At 38.8% G+C, this 13,303-nt stretch overlaps 1 protein-coding gene across 1 annotated transcript; it reads left to right on the top strand.

Moving 5' to 3' along the window:
• The first annotated feature begins 3,892 nt into the window (after positions 1-3,892).
• On the top strand, positions 3,893-10,302 carry LOC103698575 (receptor-like protein 9b). Its single transcript, XM_026801642.2, has 7 exons — positions 3,893-4,324; positions 4,447-4,593; positions 4,807-4,953; positions 5,905-6,051; positions 6,267-6,413; positions 6,619-6,765; positions 8,012-10,302. The coding sequence occupies exons 1-7, from the start codon at positions 3,904-3,906 to the stop codon at positions 10,162-10,164; spliced, it is 3,309 nt and encodes a 1,102-aa protein (XP_026657443.2). The 5' UTR covers positions 3,893-3,903; the 3' UTR covers positions 10,165-10,302.
• Positions 10,303-13,303: the final 3,001 nt, after the last annotated feature.

The raw sequence follows: 13,303 nt of genomic DNA, 5'->3' as shown, positions 1-13,303 counted from the left end.
TTCTTTTTTTTCTTTTATTTTTTTTCTTCCTTCTCTTCTTTTTTCTTTCCTTTTTCTTCTTATTTTATTTCATTACAATATATTATTTATTTATTTATTCTTTCATTCATATATATATATATATATATGTATTTATTTATTTATTTTTCTTTTCTTTCTTTTTTTCCTTTTTTTTTTCTTCTTTTTTTTTCCTTTTCTTTTTTCTTCTGTTCTTCCCTTCTTCTTTCTTTTTTCTTCTCCTCTCGCGAGGCCAACAGCACTGGAAGGGGGCTGGGCCGTGGCGGCCGCAAGAGGAGGCTGGGCCGCGAGAGGGGCCCTGGAGGGGGCTGGGCCGCAGCTGGCTAGCAGAGAACTCTTCTCCTTCCGCGAGGCTGGCAGCATTGGAAAGGAGCCGGGCCGTGGTAGACATGGGAAAAGGGCAGGCCGTGGTTGGCGGAAGGGAGCTCGGGAGGGGGCAGGGGGGATTGGGAGGGGCGGGCCATGGCCGGTGGTGGCCGCGGCTGGCCGGACCCCTTTTTTTCTTCTTCCTCTTTGGTGGGAATGGGAGATTAGGAGGGGCAGGGGCATTTTCGGTATATTTTTTAAAAATAAAAGGCCCTCGAGGATCGGAAATTAAAGTTGGTAGAGTTATTGGACTGAAGATTTTACGGTCGATCAACGAAGACTTTTTGTTATACCCGGATCTTTCGGAGGGTGGGGAATTAATTACCCGATTTTTTTTTCCCACCAACTACCACCCCCGAACAGCATTGTCAGAGATAAAACATTTTACCTAGACATTTTTTCCACGGCAAACAAGCACAGTTTTCTTGCTAAGAGGTAGCAAGGTTAGGTGATCTACATAGGTAGTATTTAATCTTCAACCGGGACAAACACCCTTCCATTTCCGCCAACCCAATTTGTCATTCCGGACTTTGCCACATCACTCTTACAAATGGACACCGAAAAAACTAGTTCTAGTCAAACCAAAAAAAAAAAAAAAGAAAAGAAAATATAGCAAAGTTCTCTCAAGTTTACTCATTAAGCACTGCAATACCCATCTTTAAATCCAAATTATCTTTCCATTACTGTCTAATCTTTCAATCCAACTAAGCAAAATGGACCTCACTAGAAGGCTCATGCGACAATCACATGAATCGTAAAATATTTTTAAATTTCTAATGTGCTCTTGTCCCTTCAATGGTAGGGCTGTCACTCTTGCCCGAAAACCTCGTACCCAACTCAAGCCTACTTAAGCTCGGCCCAATTAACTTTTGGGTTGGGTTTGGTATTGAGTTTTTTTGTTCTCAAAAACCTAGCTACATGTATTGCCTAATTAATTAAATACATATATACATGATATTAATTTTATTTATATGTGCTTTAATTTTTAAATTCTTATCATATGAAACATTGTTCTATAACACTTTGTTTTTTTTTTTTGTTTTTCGATAGAAGGGGAGGGTAGAAACCCATCTTTGTTTTATAACTTCAAGGAGCAGAAAAAATAAAAAAAGTTAACCATATGTTAGAACATACTTGGATATTTATACTTGATTATAAGTTAAGTACTTTTTTAAAAAAATTAAATTCGGTCATTTATTTCTATATAGTTAACCATCAAGTGCTTGTTGTTCAAGATTTAACTTTTGTGGTATGTATTAATTTATAGTTAAGGTTTGAGAATAATCTGAGCACCCCATAATTAGCCTAAACCAATCCCAAGTGAGTTAGTCCAGCTTGGTCAGTTTCCTTAATCCATGGGAGTCTTTTTTTTTTCTTGGTACAAAGGTCTGGGTCTTAAAGATCAACTATTACCACCAAGGTGGTAGCCCAGTTGGAACGGGGCGTTTGTTTCCAACTAAGTGGTTACAGGTTCGAAACGTGCGGGCGTCGATTAAATTCGGGGACCGGATGCCCCACGCCTGGACACGGGGTCTGGAAGCGCTACTGGTCGGCTGGTAGCCTGGATGGTGCCAGGTGTGACGTACTCACACAGAGGGTTGGGTCGGATATCCGAGCCGGCCCACGGGTGGGGAGGGTATGAGTAAAATAGGTCGGGGTGCCCAACACACGACTCGGTTTACCCGCATCGAACATTCTCCTGGCGGGGTGGGGGCCCAGTGGTCGGGGCTGCTACACGGGGGTGGGCTTGTCCCTTCCTCCCCCCCTTCCCCTTTTGTTTAGCAAAAAAAAAAAAAAAAGGTCAACTATTTTAAATAAATGTCTGGATCATATTTATTTCCTGGTCGACTCTGACCCAGCCCATTTGCTAACCGGGTCTAGTTCTTATATTTCTTCCCCTTCTTCCACTTCTATTAAATAAAGTGAAAGAGAAAGACGTATGATGACCGACTCTGCGACCTAAAATATTCAATTGCGGTCCTGGCCCTCATGAATAATCCTGTCTATTTTTGCCAATAACAAGAAGCCGTACAGAAACATTTGCAAGTTCCATGAACTGTTTCTTAATTTCCAGATTGTGATACTTGAACTGCTTTAGAAATGGTTGGCAGTTATTAATTTGATAATACTAGAGCATTCTGTAAGTTTTGATAGCATAAGTGGTGATTCATTTATGCAGGCTTTTTGATGCTACTTTTCTGGATGCTATGGAAATTAACCAACAAAATCCACATATGTCATCAATATCCATCTTATCAAAAAAAATATGTCTCAAATACCAACAAAATTAACCATTTATTCAGCAACGGTTTTACATGTCGTGTCATCCGTTTCTTATTATCTCAATTCTAGGTTCCTTATTAATTTATTTTTTGATTTTGGATTAACCAAGATGATATCCTAATCCATAACTAATAAACAAAGTTTCCAAGCATAAGCCCATGGAGGTTATCTCACGTATAAGCTCATGGAGACTATTCAATGACAAGGTTTGTCTAAACTACTTCTTATCCATCTGATCATTATATGTTATTTTTGTCACATTAATTCTAATTTAACAGTGTATTCCTCATAATTTCAAGATAATTAAAATTAAAGTTTACATAATCATATCTTCAATAGTTGATATCAACAAATAATAAACACAAATATGTTCATACCTAAAATCATATAGAAATATATCATCTCATCAAAACCAAATCTATCAACACAAATCTCATGATACAAATCCAGCGGTACAAATCAATAAACATGTATATATGTTGGTGATCAAGTTCAGAGATTCTTATCTCTAGTGATAATCCAACTTAGCTACCATGCTACTAATCCACACTCAATATATCCAATTAAAAATCTATATAAAATAACTTGTCCTTGATCAATACTTAGAAATAATAATTAACTAATCTTAAGTTCCTTAGTTTATTTTTTTTGATTCACAAGTTACTCTTATTCCTAATTTCTCGATCGTACCTAATACATAACAAATTAAATAAATATATTAGAGCTTTTTTAACTTGCTTAAGGGATTAGAATGTAAATCTTCTTGCTCAACGTCTTCTTGTCCAATTGATCGTACGCCTATGATCAAATTGAATCAATAACCAAAAAGTTATGATAATTAAAATTAATTATCGAACTATTTAAGAAGTACATAACAAAATTTACCACCAAACCTTCTTATCCTCAATGAGTGGATCCTAGATCTCATAAGAAATTGTTCCCCACATTTTCCTACTTCGGCTTCTCTCTTTTACCTTCCGTGAGTTGCCTCCTTGTCCCTGATATTTTTTATTTTTTCACTTGTTTTCCCATTCTCTATGTTACTCAATAATTATTCTCAGGCTGGGGTCCACGCCCATCTGTTTTTCCGAAAATAAAAGTCTTGGCATTGAAGAATTGAACATGACGTTACTGCAAGCCATGCAGTCTACCTACTAGTATATTGACTTGGTCGTAGACAGATTTCCATACCTCTATGCCTTTATATGAATTGTGCAAGGATGAGATGAGAAGCAAATGTGCATCAGACAATCACATTACATCATTCACTTCGCTATGGAGAATTGCCACTACTTTGTCACCTGCTTGAGGCTGGCAATTTTGTTATGGACATCACTGATTGTAGTCCTATGCAGCAGCAGCCCCAGCATCGGGTGTCCTTTGGAGGAGTATGAAGCTCTGTTAAAGCTTAGATCTTCTCTAAATCAATATAGCACTTCACCAGCTACATGGGGAAGAGGGCGAGACTGCTGCCTCTGGGAAAGAGTGACCTGCAACAACAACACACGACAAGTGTCAAAGCTCAGACTTTCAAGCCTCGTAGAATCTGACCAACTTCAGAATTGGCGATTGAATTTCAGCATTTTTTCCAACTTTCACGAGCTCCGACAGCTTAACTTGGCTAACAATCAAATTATAGGATCGTTATCACACATGGGTCAGCCCCTCCCTCATCCAACTTGTTTCTCCAATTCTTTTAGTAAATTCATATTTTCTATCCTCTTGTTGTAAATATTTTTGACTTAGACTCTCTTCCTTTGGGAACTTTGTATTTGAAAGACATATCGGGATTGAGAAAGTTGGAAATCCTTGATCTCACCAATAACTTGCTCACCGAAAGCATTCCATTATCTTTCAAAAATCTAACGTCACTTAGAGTCCTGAAGCTGGGAAGTAACATGCTAAACGGCACACTTGATGTTGAAGGTAATAATTTATGAAGTCTTCTGCAATTATTTTTCTGTCATAAGATCATTAACTCATTGAATATAATAGTTTATATATTATCTTCTTGGTTTATGTTAGCCTCTCCGTCATCCAACTTGTTTCTCCAATTTTTTCAGTCTATTCATATTTTCTATCCACTTGTTGTAAATAATTTTGATTTAGATTTTTTCTTGGGAATATTATATTTGACAGGCATCACAGAATTGAAAAAGTTGGAGATCCTTGATCTCAGCAGTAACGGGCTCACTGGAACTATTTCATTATCTTTTAAAAATCTATCTTCACTCAATGCCTTATATTTGGGAGGCAACATGCTAAATGACACACTTGATGTGGAAGGTAATAAGTTATTGAATCATTTGCATCTATTTCTCTATCACGAGACCATTAACACATCAAGTATAATGCTTTATATATTGTCTTCTTGATTTATATCAGCCTCTCCCTCATCCAACTTGTTTTTCTAATTTTTTCAATCTATTCATATTTTCTATCCTGTTGTTGTAAATATTTTTGACTTAGATTCTCTTCTTTTGGGGACTTTGTATTTGAAAGACATATCAGGATTGAGAAAGTTGAAAATTCTTGATATCAGCGATCACTGGCTCAGTACTGGAAGCATTTTATTATTTTTCAAAAATCTATCACTCAATGTCCTAACGCTAAGAGAGAACATGCTAAATGGCACACTTGATGTGGAAGATAATAACTTGCAGAACCATCTGCAATTATTTCTTTGTCACGAGACCATTAACACATTGAGTATAATGAATTATATTGTCTTCTTGGTTTATGTCAGCTTCTCCCTCATCCAACTAGTTTCTCTAATTATTTCAGTGAATTAATATTTTCAATCCTCTTGTTGTAAATATTTTTGATTTAGATTTTTTTTTCTTTGGAAACTTTGCATATGAAAGACATATCAAGATTGGAAAAATTGGAAATCCTTGATCTCATTGATAACAGGCACACAAGAATCATTCTATTATCTTTCAAAAATCTATCATCACTTAAAGTCCTAAAGCTGAGAGACAACATGCTAAACGACACACTTGATGCCGTAGATAATAATTTATAGTAATTTATAGTGTCCACTGCAATTATTCCTCTAACACAAGATCATTAACACATTGAGTATAATTGTTTATATAATGTCTTCTTGGTTTATGTCAGCCTCTCCTCATCCAACTTGTTTCTTCATTTTTTTTAATCTATTCATATTTTCTATCCTCTTGTTGTAAGCATTTTTTTATTTAAAATTTTTTAATTTGGGAACTTCATATTTGACAGGCATCTCAGGATTGAGAAAGTTGGAGATTCTTGATCTCAGTAACAGCGGCCTCATTAGAACTACTCCATTATCTTTTAAAAATCTATCTTCACTCAGTGCCCTATATTTGGGAGGCAACATGCTAAATGACCCACTTGATGTGGAAGGTAATAAGTTACAGAATCATCTGCATTTATTTCTCAATCACGAGACTATTAAAACAACTAGTATAATGTTTTATATATTGACTTCTTGGTTTATGTCAGCCTCTCCCTCATCCAACTTGTTTCTCCAATTTTTTTAGTCTATTCATATTTTCTATCCTCTTGTTGTAAGTAATTTTTTTATTTATATTTTCTTTATTTGGGAACTTTATTGACAGGCATCTCAAGATTGAGAAAGTTGGAGATTCTTGATCTCAGCGATAACGGGCTCACTAGAACTATTCCATTATCTTTTAAAAATCTAAGTTCACTCAGTATCCTATATCTGGACAGCAACATGCTAAATGGCACACTTGATGTGGAAGGTAATAACTTTTAGAATCATCTATATTTATTTCTCTATCACAAGACAAATAACACATCGAGTATAATGATTTATATATTGTCTTCTTGGTTTATGTCAGCCTCTCCCTCATCCAACTTGTTTCTCCAATCTATTCATATTTTCTATCCTCTTGTTGTAACTATTTTTGATGTAGAATTTTTTTTTGGGAACATCATACTTGACAGGCATCACAGGATTAAGAAAGTTAGAGATCCTTGATCTCAGCGATAACGAGCTCACTGGAACTATTCCATTATCTTTTCAAAATCTATTTTCACTTCGTGTCCTATATCTGCAAGGCAACATGCTAAATGGCATAGTTCAAATGGAAGGTAATAACTTACAAAATCATCAACATTTATTTCTCTGTCACGAGACCATTAACACATCGAGTATAATGGTTTATATATTGTCTTCTTAGTTTATGTCGGTTTCTCCCTTGTCCAGTTTGTTTCCGCAATTTCAGTCTATTCACATTTTCTATCATGTTGTCATAAATATTTTTGATTTAGATTCACTTATTTTGGAAACTCTGTACCTGATAGTGACATGTTAGGATTGAGAAAGTTATAAATCCTTGATCTCATCTATAACAACCACACTGGAACTTTTCCATTATGTCTTAAAAATCTATCTTTGCTTAGTGTTCTGAATCTAAAAGGCAACATGCTGAATCGTACACTTGATGTGAAATATAATAATTTATAGACTCATCCGCAATAATTCTCCGACAGGAGACTATCAACATGTTGAGTATAATGGCTTATATTATCTTCTTTGTTTATATTTATGGCTTTATATTTCAGGCTTGCTAGGAATGCAAAAGCTTAGAGTGCTTGATCTTGGAGCTAATCAGTTCATAGGAGGGATACCCATAGCTTTAAGAAATTTATCTTCCCTTAATTTCTTATATTTGGATCGAAATAATCTAATAGGCTCAGTGCTTTCATAAGGTACAATGTTTATTTCTTTGATTAAGAATTTAATATATTCCTTATTTTAAGGTCACAAATTTTCCCATATTCAAAGCTAAAACACCTGTACATGTTGGCTGATGGTTTGGCCAAGTTGAATCATTTTTTTAGTCTAAGCCAAAATTGCGGCCAAATTCAATCTTGATTAAGTTAACTTGGCCAAATTAGAAAACTCATCAAACTTATATTCCACAATTTAAATTCAATGATCGTTGTAAATTGGCTTCAGCAAGTTAAAATGACTTTTGATTCATCATATCAAGCATTTCCACTAAGTTCGCATGACACATAGCCATACTTAATCAGTTGTCTAGAATTAATGAGCGAAGAACATAAATTTTAATTGTATATTTTTTTATAGTAATTTTCAAATGTTACTTCCCTTGATCATGAGGTAGGTTTAACCTCTTTTTATTTATTCTCTTATTTTATTTTATTTATATATTTATTTAACACGCATGACTAACTTGTGTCACCAAGATGACTCATCGAAGACAAAAAATTAAGAGCAGACAAGTATTGAGTCACAAGTTTTATAACCTTGTTTATATTATGGGGCAAAAAGGCTTTTTTAATTTTCTTCTATTTTTTGTTTCTTTTGCAGGGCTCAGTAGACTGCAGAACCTATGTGTGTTGGATCTCTCTTACAACCAACTCAATGGAATTCATCCTTTATCTCTAGAGAAACTAGTTTCTCTTCAGCGTTTAGATCTTTCACATAACATACTGAAGGGTAATGTTCCCCCACACATCTTCGCAGGTCTTGTTTCACTTCAGTATCTAGATCTTTCTTATAACCTATTTGACGGCCATTTCTCATTTTCCTCCTTTGGTAATCTTTCAAAGCTAAACATTATTGACTTGTCAAACAATGAGGAATTATTTATACATCTAGACCATGGAAAGTTTGTTCCGTCTTTCCAACTGTGGTACCTCAAGTTGTCACATTGTAACCTTGATGCGAGCACCCTCGCAACACCGGCTTTTCTTTCTTCTCAACACCAGTTAGCATTTCTTGACCTTTCCCACAGTAACTTGACAGGAAATTTTCCCTATTGGTTGTTCGAAAATCTGACCGGACTAATAGGTCTCAAGTTAAGAAATAACTCAATCAGGGGGGCATTTCAATTGCCAAAGCATCTAAATACGAGCATGTATGTACTTGATCTCTCTATGAATCTCCTCAGTGGATCGATTCCTACAGACATCGGCACAATATTTCCACAGATGGTGACCCTGAATTTGTCCTCCAATGATCTAACTGGAAATATCCCTTCATCATTGGGTAACATGAGTTATCTCGAGCTTTTGGATTTGTCCCATAATAATTTATCCGGTGAACTACCAACTGGCCTGATCATTGGTTGCCCTCAATTGATTCTCTTGAAGCTTGGCAACAACAGCTTGCATGGAAAGATGTTTGGTACAAATTATGGTCATCCTTCACTTATAATTGTTTATCTAGATGGAAACAAGTTTACTGGACCATTGCCGAGCAATCTGTCATTCTACCAGAAGTTAGGAACATTGGATGTCCACAATAACCAATTATCAGGTATAATTCCAGAGAGTATAGGACTTGTTTCCGATCTGGCTTACCTCAACCTAGGAGGAAATGATTTTCATGGCGAAATACCAAATCACTTGTGTAATCTTACATGGCTTCAAAGCTTAGACTTATCCCATAATAACCTCTCTGGGTTATTACCTCATTGCTTCCAATCATCTGAACTACTGCATCTCAAGTTTGCCGGGAATGCTCTAACAGGCACAATTCCAAGTAGTTATTTCAATATTCCATCACTTAAAGCTTTGGATATCAGCAATAACCAGCTTTCAGGTAAACTGCCAACAAAGATCGGAGAAAAAATGTCTTTGCAGATTCTTGTTCTTAGTGGAAATTCACTTGAAGGCCGTATACCAATTGAGTTATGCAATCTACGGTCTTTACACATTTTGGATCTTTCGAAGAACAATCTTTCAGGATCAATACCCTCTTGCTTTGGCAAAATGCACTTCACAAAACCTAATTCAGCAAATACAGATTTGTCAATAGAAATGGGTTTCGATGGTGTATTGGGGTTTTACGTATCTGTGATATTGATGGTAGACCTCATCACCAAAGGCAACTCATATGCTTACCCAACAGATCATTTGCTTCTGATGTCTGCAATTGATTTGTCAGCAAACAAGTTGACAGAAAACATACCGCCAGAAATTGGAAATCTAAATGGGCTTGTACAATTGAATCTATCGCAGAATCAGCTAACAGGTCCAATCCCCAAAACTTTCTCGAAACTTAGTCAGATTGAGTGCTTGGATATATCACACAATCAGTTGAGTGGTGTTATACCTTCGCAATTGACTCAACTAAACTTCTTGGAGGTCTTCTCAGTTGCTTACAATAACCTATCTGGATGTACACCAGATTTCAAAGACCAATTTGCCACATTCAATGTGAGTTGCTATGAAGGTAATATTGGATTACATGGGCCGCCAATGGAGAAGACTTGTACATCTGACTCAAGTCCAACTGTGCCACCTGAAGTAGAAGAAAACCAAGATTGCAGTGTGGAGGATGATGCCATCTTCTTTGCAATACTTGCAGTTTCATTTGTGGTTAGCTTCTGGGGCTGTATTGCTTTTTTGCTATCTCATCACACTGGGCAGCACATTCGCAGTATGTTGGATGGTTATATGGACTCCTTAATTGAAAGGATCTTAATAGCAGCACATAAGCGGACTCGCATGCAGTAGAATCGCAAGTGAGATAAACAGTACCTTGGGCATTTCATAGAAGTCTTTTTTTTTTTTTGGTACTTTGTAATAAAGCAAAGCAAGCTTCTGTTCAATGTTGTAATTTGAAATCTCAATCAACTTTGTTATAGTTTTTCATGGCTTCTTCCCTAATTTTTTTGAATGATTATCTCTCATATGCTTTTTGACAATCAATTGTAGGTTGTGAAGATGATTCTTATATCCAATTCCATTCCGTTGTCTCTGATCATTCACGACCTACGACGCTATATGGCCGTACAGCTTTCAAAAACTTTCCTCCAGACTCTTGTGATCAATGATTGTGATCCTTGGGATCCTGTGACAAACTTAATTATCACCTGAAATGCCGATGTCATCACCATGGTGGGAGCAATTGAAATTGACCGTCGACCATGAGACAGACCATGAGACTACTTACAGATCTTGCGCTTACACAACTACAAATTGAGAAGGAATTGAAAATAAACCTGAACTTAAAAATTTTCCGCAAAATGGGGAATTACGGAACTACCATTGACAAGTTTTGGGTTGAGGTCTTTTTCATCGCCAAAGGAAATTTAATTTTTCACCTATGAAGGCGATGAATTGGATTTGATGGTTGACTTTTGATTTTTTGTTTTCTGTACGAGAAAAGACATTGAACTATTAGCAAACCGCTCATAATCAGCTTGCTCATTCAATTAACGAACTATTGCAAATTTCGATCAGTTAAGAAACCTCGGCATACAATTGACTAAACATAAGCTATTGTTCTTTATAATAGTTAGTTGGCCAGACCAGAGTTTACGGATTGGCTTTTTCTCTCTTGGTTTGGAACAATAGAACAAGCCTACTATAGATATACCTAGGGGTGGCAAAATATGACCCGACCCGCTAACCCGATCCATGTTCGACCCGCCATAAATAGGTTTGGGTTTGGCCTAAACAGGTTCGGGTCGTAAACAGGTTGACCCGTTTAACCTGTTTATTAATTGGGTCGGATACAGATTTTAGATGTCTGACCCGTTTAACCCGTTTAACTATTGGGCTGATAGATGAGGGTCATAACCCACAAGATAAAGTCCAGAGCCGGCCCAACTCTCCGTCTAGGCCCGATTTCACTCCATAGCCCAGTTTCACTGTCTAGGCCCGATTCACTCAGCCCGATTCAACCCGATTTTAGAATTAGGATTTAAGGTTTGTGAAACATTGAAATGGCGCCGCCGAGCTCTATTCCCTCAGCCCCTCCCCGAGTCTCCTCTCCTCCGAACCTCAAGTCCACCTCCCCATAGCTATTCTCTCCTCCTCTTCTCACCCTTCTCCTCTTCCTTCTCCTCCACCCTTCCTCCTCCTCCAAATTGACGGTACTCGCCCTTCTCCTCCTCCTCCTCCACCCTTCCTCCTCCTCCTCCAAATTGCCGGTTCTCGCCCTTCTCCTCCTCCACCCTTCCTCCGCCTCCTCCTCAAAATTGACGGTTCTCGCCCTTCTCCTCCTCCTCCTCCTCCTCCACCACCACCCTTCTTCCTCCTCCAAATCGATGCCTCCGAAAAAGCCTTATTCCAGATCCAACGGTATCGAGGTCGTCGGAGACGACCTCTCGGTGTCCTACACCAACTGTTGGCCCTCCACCTGGGAGAAGATCTCCGACGTCCCCCCTCGATATCAACAGTCTCAAGCAACATGTCTCCTCCCTTAGCCCCTCCCCAACCCGTCTTCTTCGCTCCCTCTTCCTCTCCCTCATTCGCCGCAGCCCCCCCTTCTCCTCCGCCGCCATCGACGAGTGGCGCCTTGACCTGCCACGACCTGCAGGCCGCCCTCGACCGCCGCTCCAGACCTCCTCCCTTTTCCCAGTCAAGACCTTCCTTCGGGCCGTCTCCGATGCCCGCACTGCGGTTCGCCACCTGAGTCGCTCCCTCGCCGCCCAGCTCCATCCCGACCGGATGGCAGCCCTGCTCCAGCCCCACGATGCTAGGGCCGCCGGCCAATGGCGAAGAACACCGCGAAGAACACCAGGTCCTGTTTTTGGGTTAATTTTTTTGAAATTTTTTATGATTCAATTTGTTCCCCTTTTTTTCTGTTTTGAACACAGAGTTACATAACCTTGTATTAATTTTGACTGTATTAATTTTGAATATTAATAGTTTTAAACACAGATTAAACAGGTCGGGTTGGGTAAATATGTTAAACAGATTGGGTCAGAATAAATAGGGCTAAACAGGTTAAATAGTTCGGGTCGAATTGGCCAAATAGGTTACTTGTTTATTAAACAGGTTAAACGGGCCGGGTCGGGTTACCTGTTTATTAAACATGACATGTTCAGGTTGTAATTTCTGATCCGTTTAATAAATAGGTCGGGTTCAGATTTTTGATTTTCTGACCTGATCTGCATGTGACCCGACTCGTTTATGATCCAACCCGATCCGATTGCCACCCCTAGATATACCCAACCAGCTCTTTCTCCATGGACGATGTCAGCCAAGTCTGAAAGAAATGCCCAAGCTACCACACTATCTGGTAGCTAGGGATGGCAATCGGGTTGGGTCGGATATAAATGGGTCTGGTCAGATGCAGGTTGGGTCAGAAAATCATAAATCTGAACCCGACCTGTTTATTAAACAGGTTAGGAATTACAACCTGAACCCGCACTGTTTATTAAACATGTAATCCAACCCAATCCCTTTAACTCGTTTAAACTGTATAGCCGATACAGACGCCGAACTGAAGAAGTTGCGCACGGAGGGGAGCCGCATCCCGGGGAGCCTTTCGTTGAGGGAGCATAGGAGGGCGAGGGCAGCGCGCGGCGGTGGGGGCACCGGCGATGCGGAGGCGGAAGACCTTGGTGCAGTCCTAGACTGGCACGTATCCAGCATCAAAATTAGCAAGCCAATCTTCGTCTTTGTTATCCTATCATCGAAGGCGAAGATAGGTGGGAAGGGAGGGGATCGGGGTTCAAAACAACGGCTATCATACTTTGTAACGGCCGTGCAGCCGCACGTTAAATACCTGGGGAACATTTAAGTAATGGACTGGCATGTGGACCCAGTGTAGTGGTCCCTACGCTTGTGAGCCGGCCCGAAGAGGGTAGGCCCAACTCATCACGTGCGCTGCACGTGAGGGAGGCGGGGAGGATGACTCCGG

This window comes from Phoenix dactylifera, chromosome 1 (genome assembly GCF_009389715.1).
Source record: "Phoenix dactylifera cultivar Barhee BC4 chromosome 1, palm_55x_up_171113_PBpolish2nd_filt_p, whole genome shotgun sequence".
In the NCBI taxonomy this organism is placed as follows: domain Eukaryota; kingdom Viridiplantae; phylum Streptophyta; class Magnoliopsida; order Arecales; family Arecaceae; genus Phoenix; species Phoenix dactylifera.
This window is presented reverse-complemented; position numbering and strand designations above follow the sequence as displayed.

Excerpts from the sequence above, each read along its gene's own strand:
- LOC103698575 (XM_026801642.2), top strand. The coding sequence starts at position 3,904 with ATGTGCATCAGACAATCACATTACATCATTCACTTCGCTATGGAGAAT. Across the intron at positions 4,954-5,904 it reads TGACACACTTGATGTGGAAG|GCATCTCAGGATTGAGAAAG; the intron begins GTAATAAGTTAT and ends CATATTTGACAG. Across the intron at positions 6,052-6,266 it reads TGACCCACTTGATGTGGAAG|GCATCTCAAGATTGAGAAAG; the intron begins GTAATAAGTTAC and ends CTTTATTGACAG.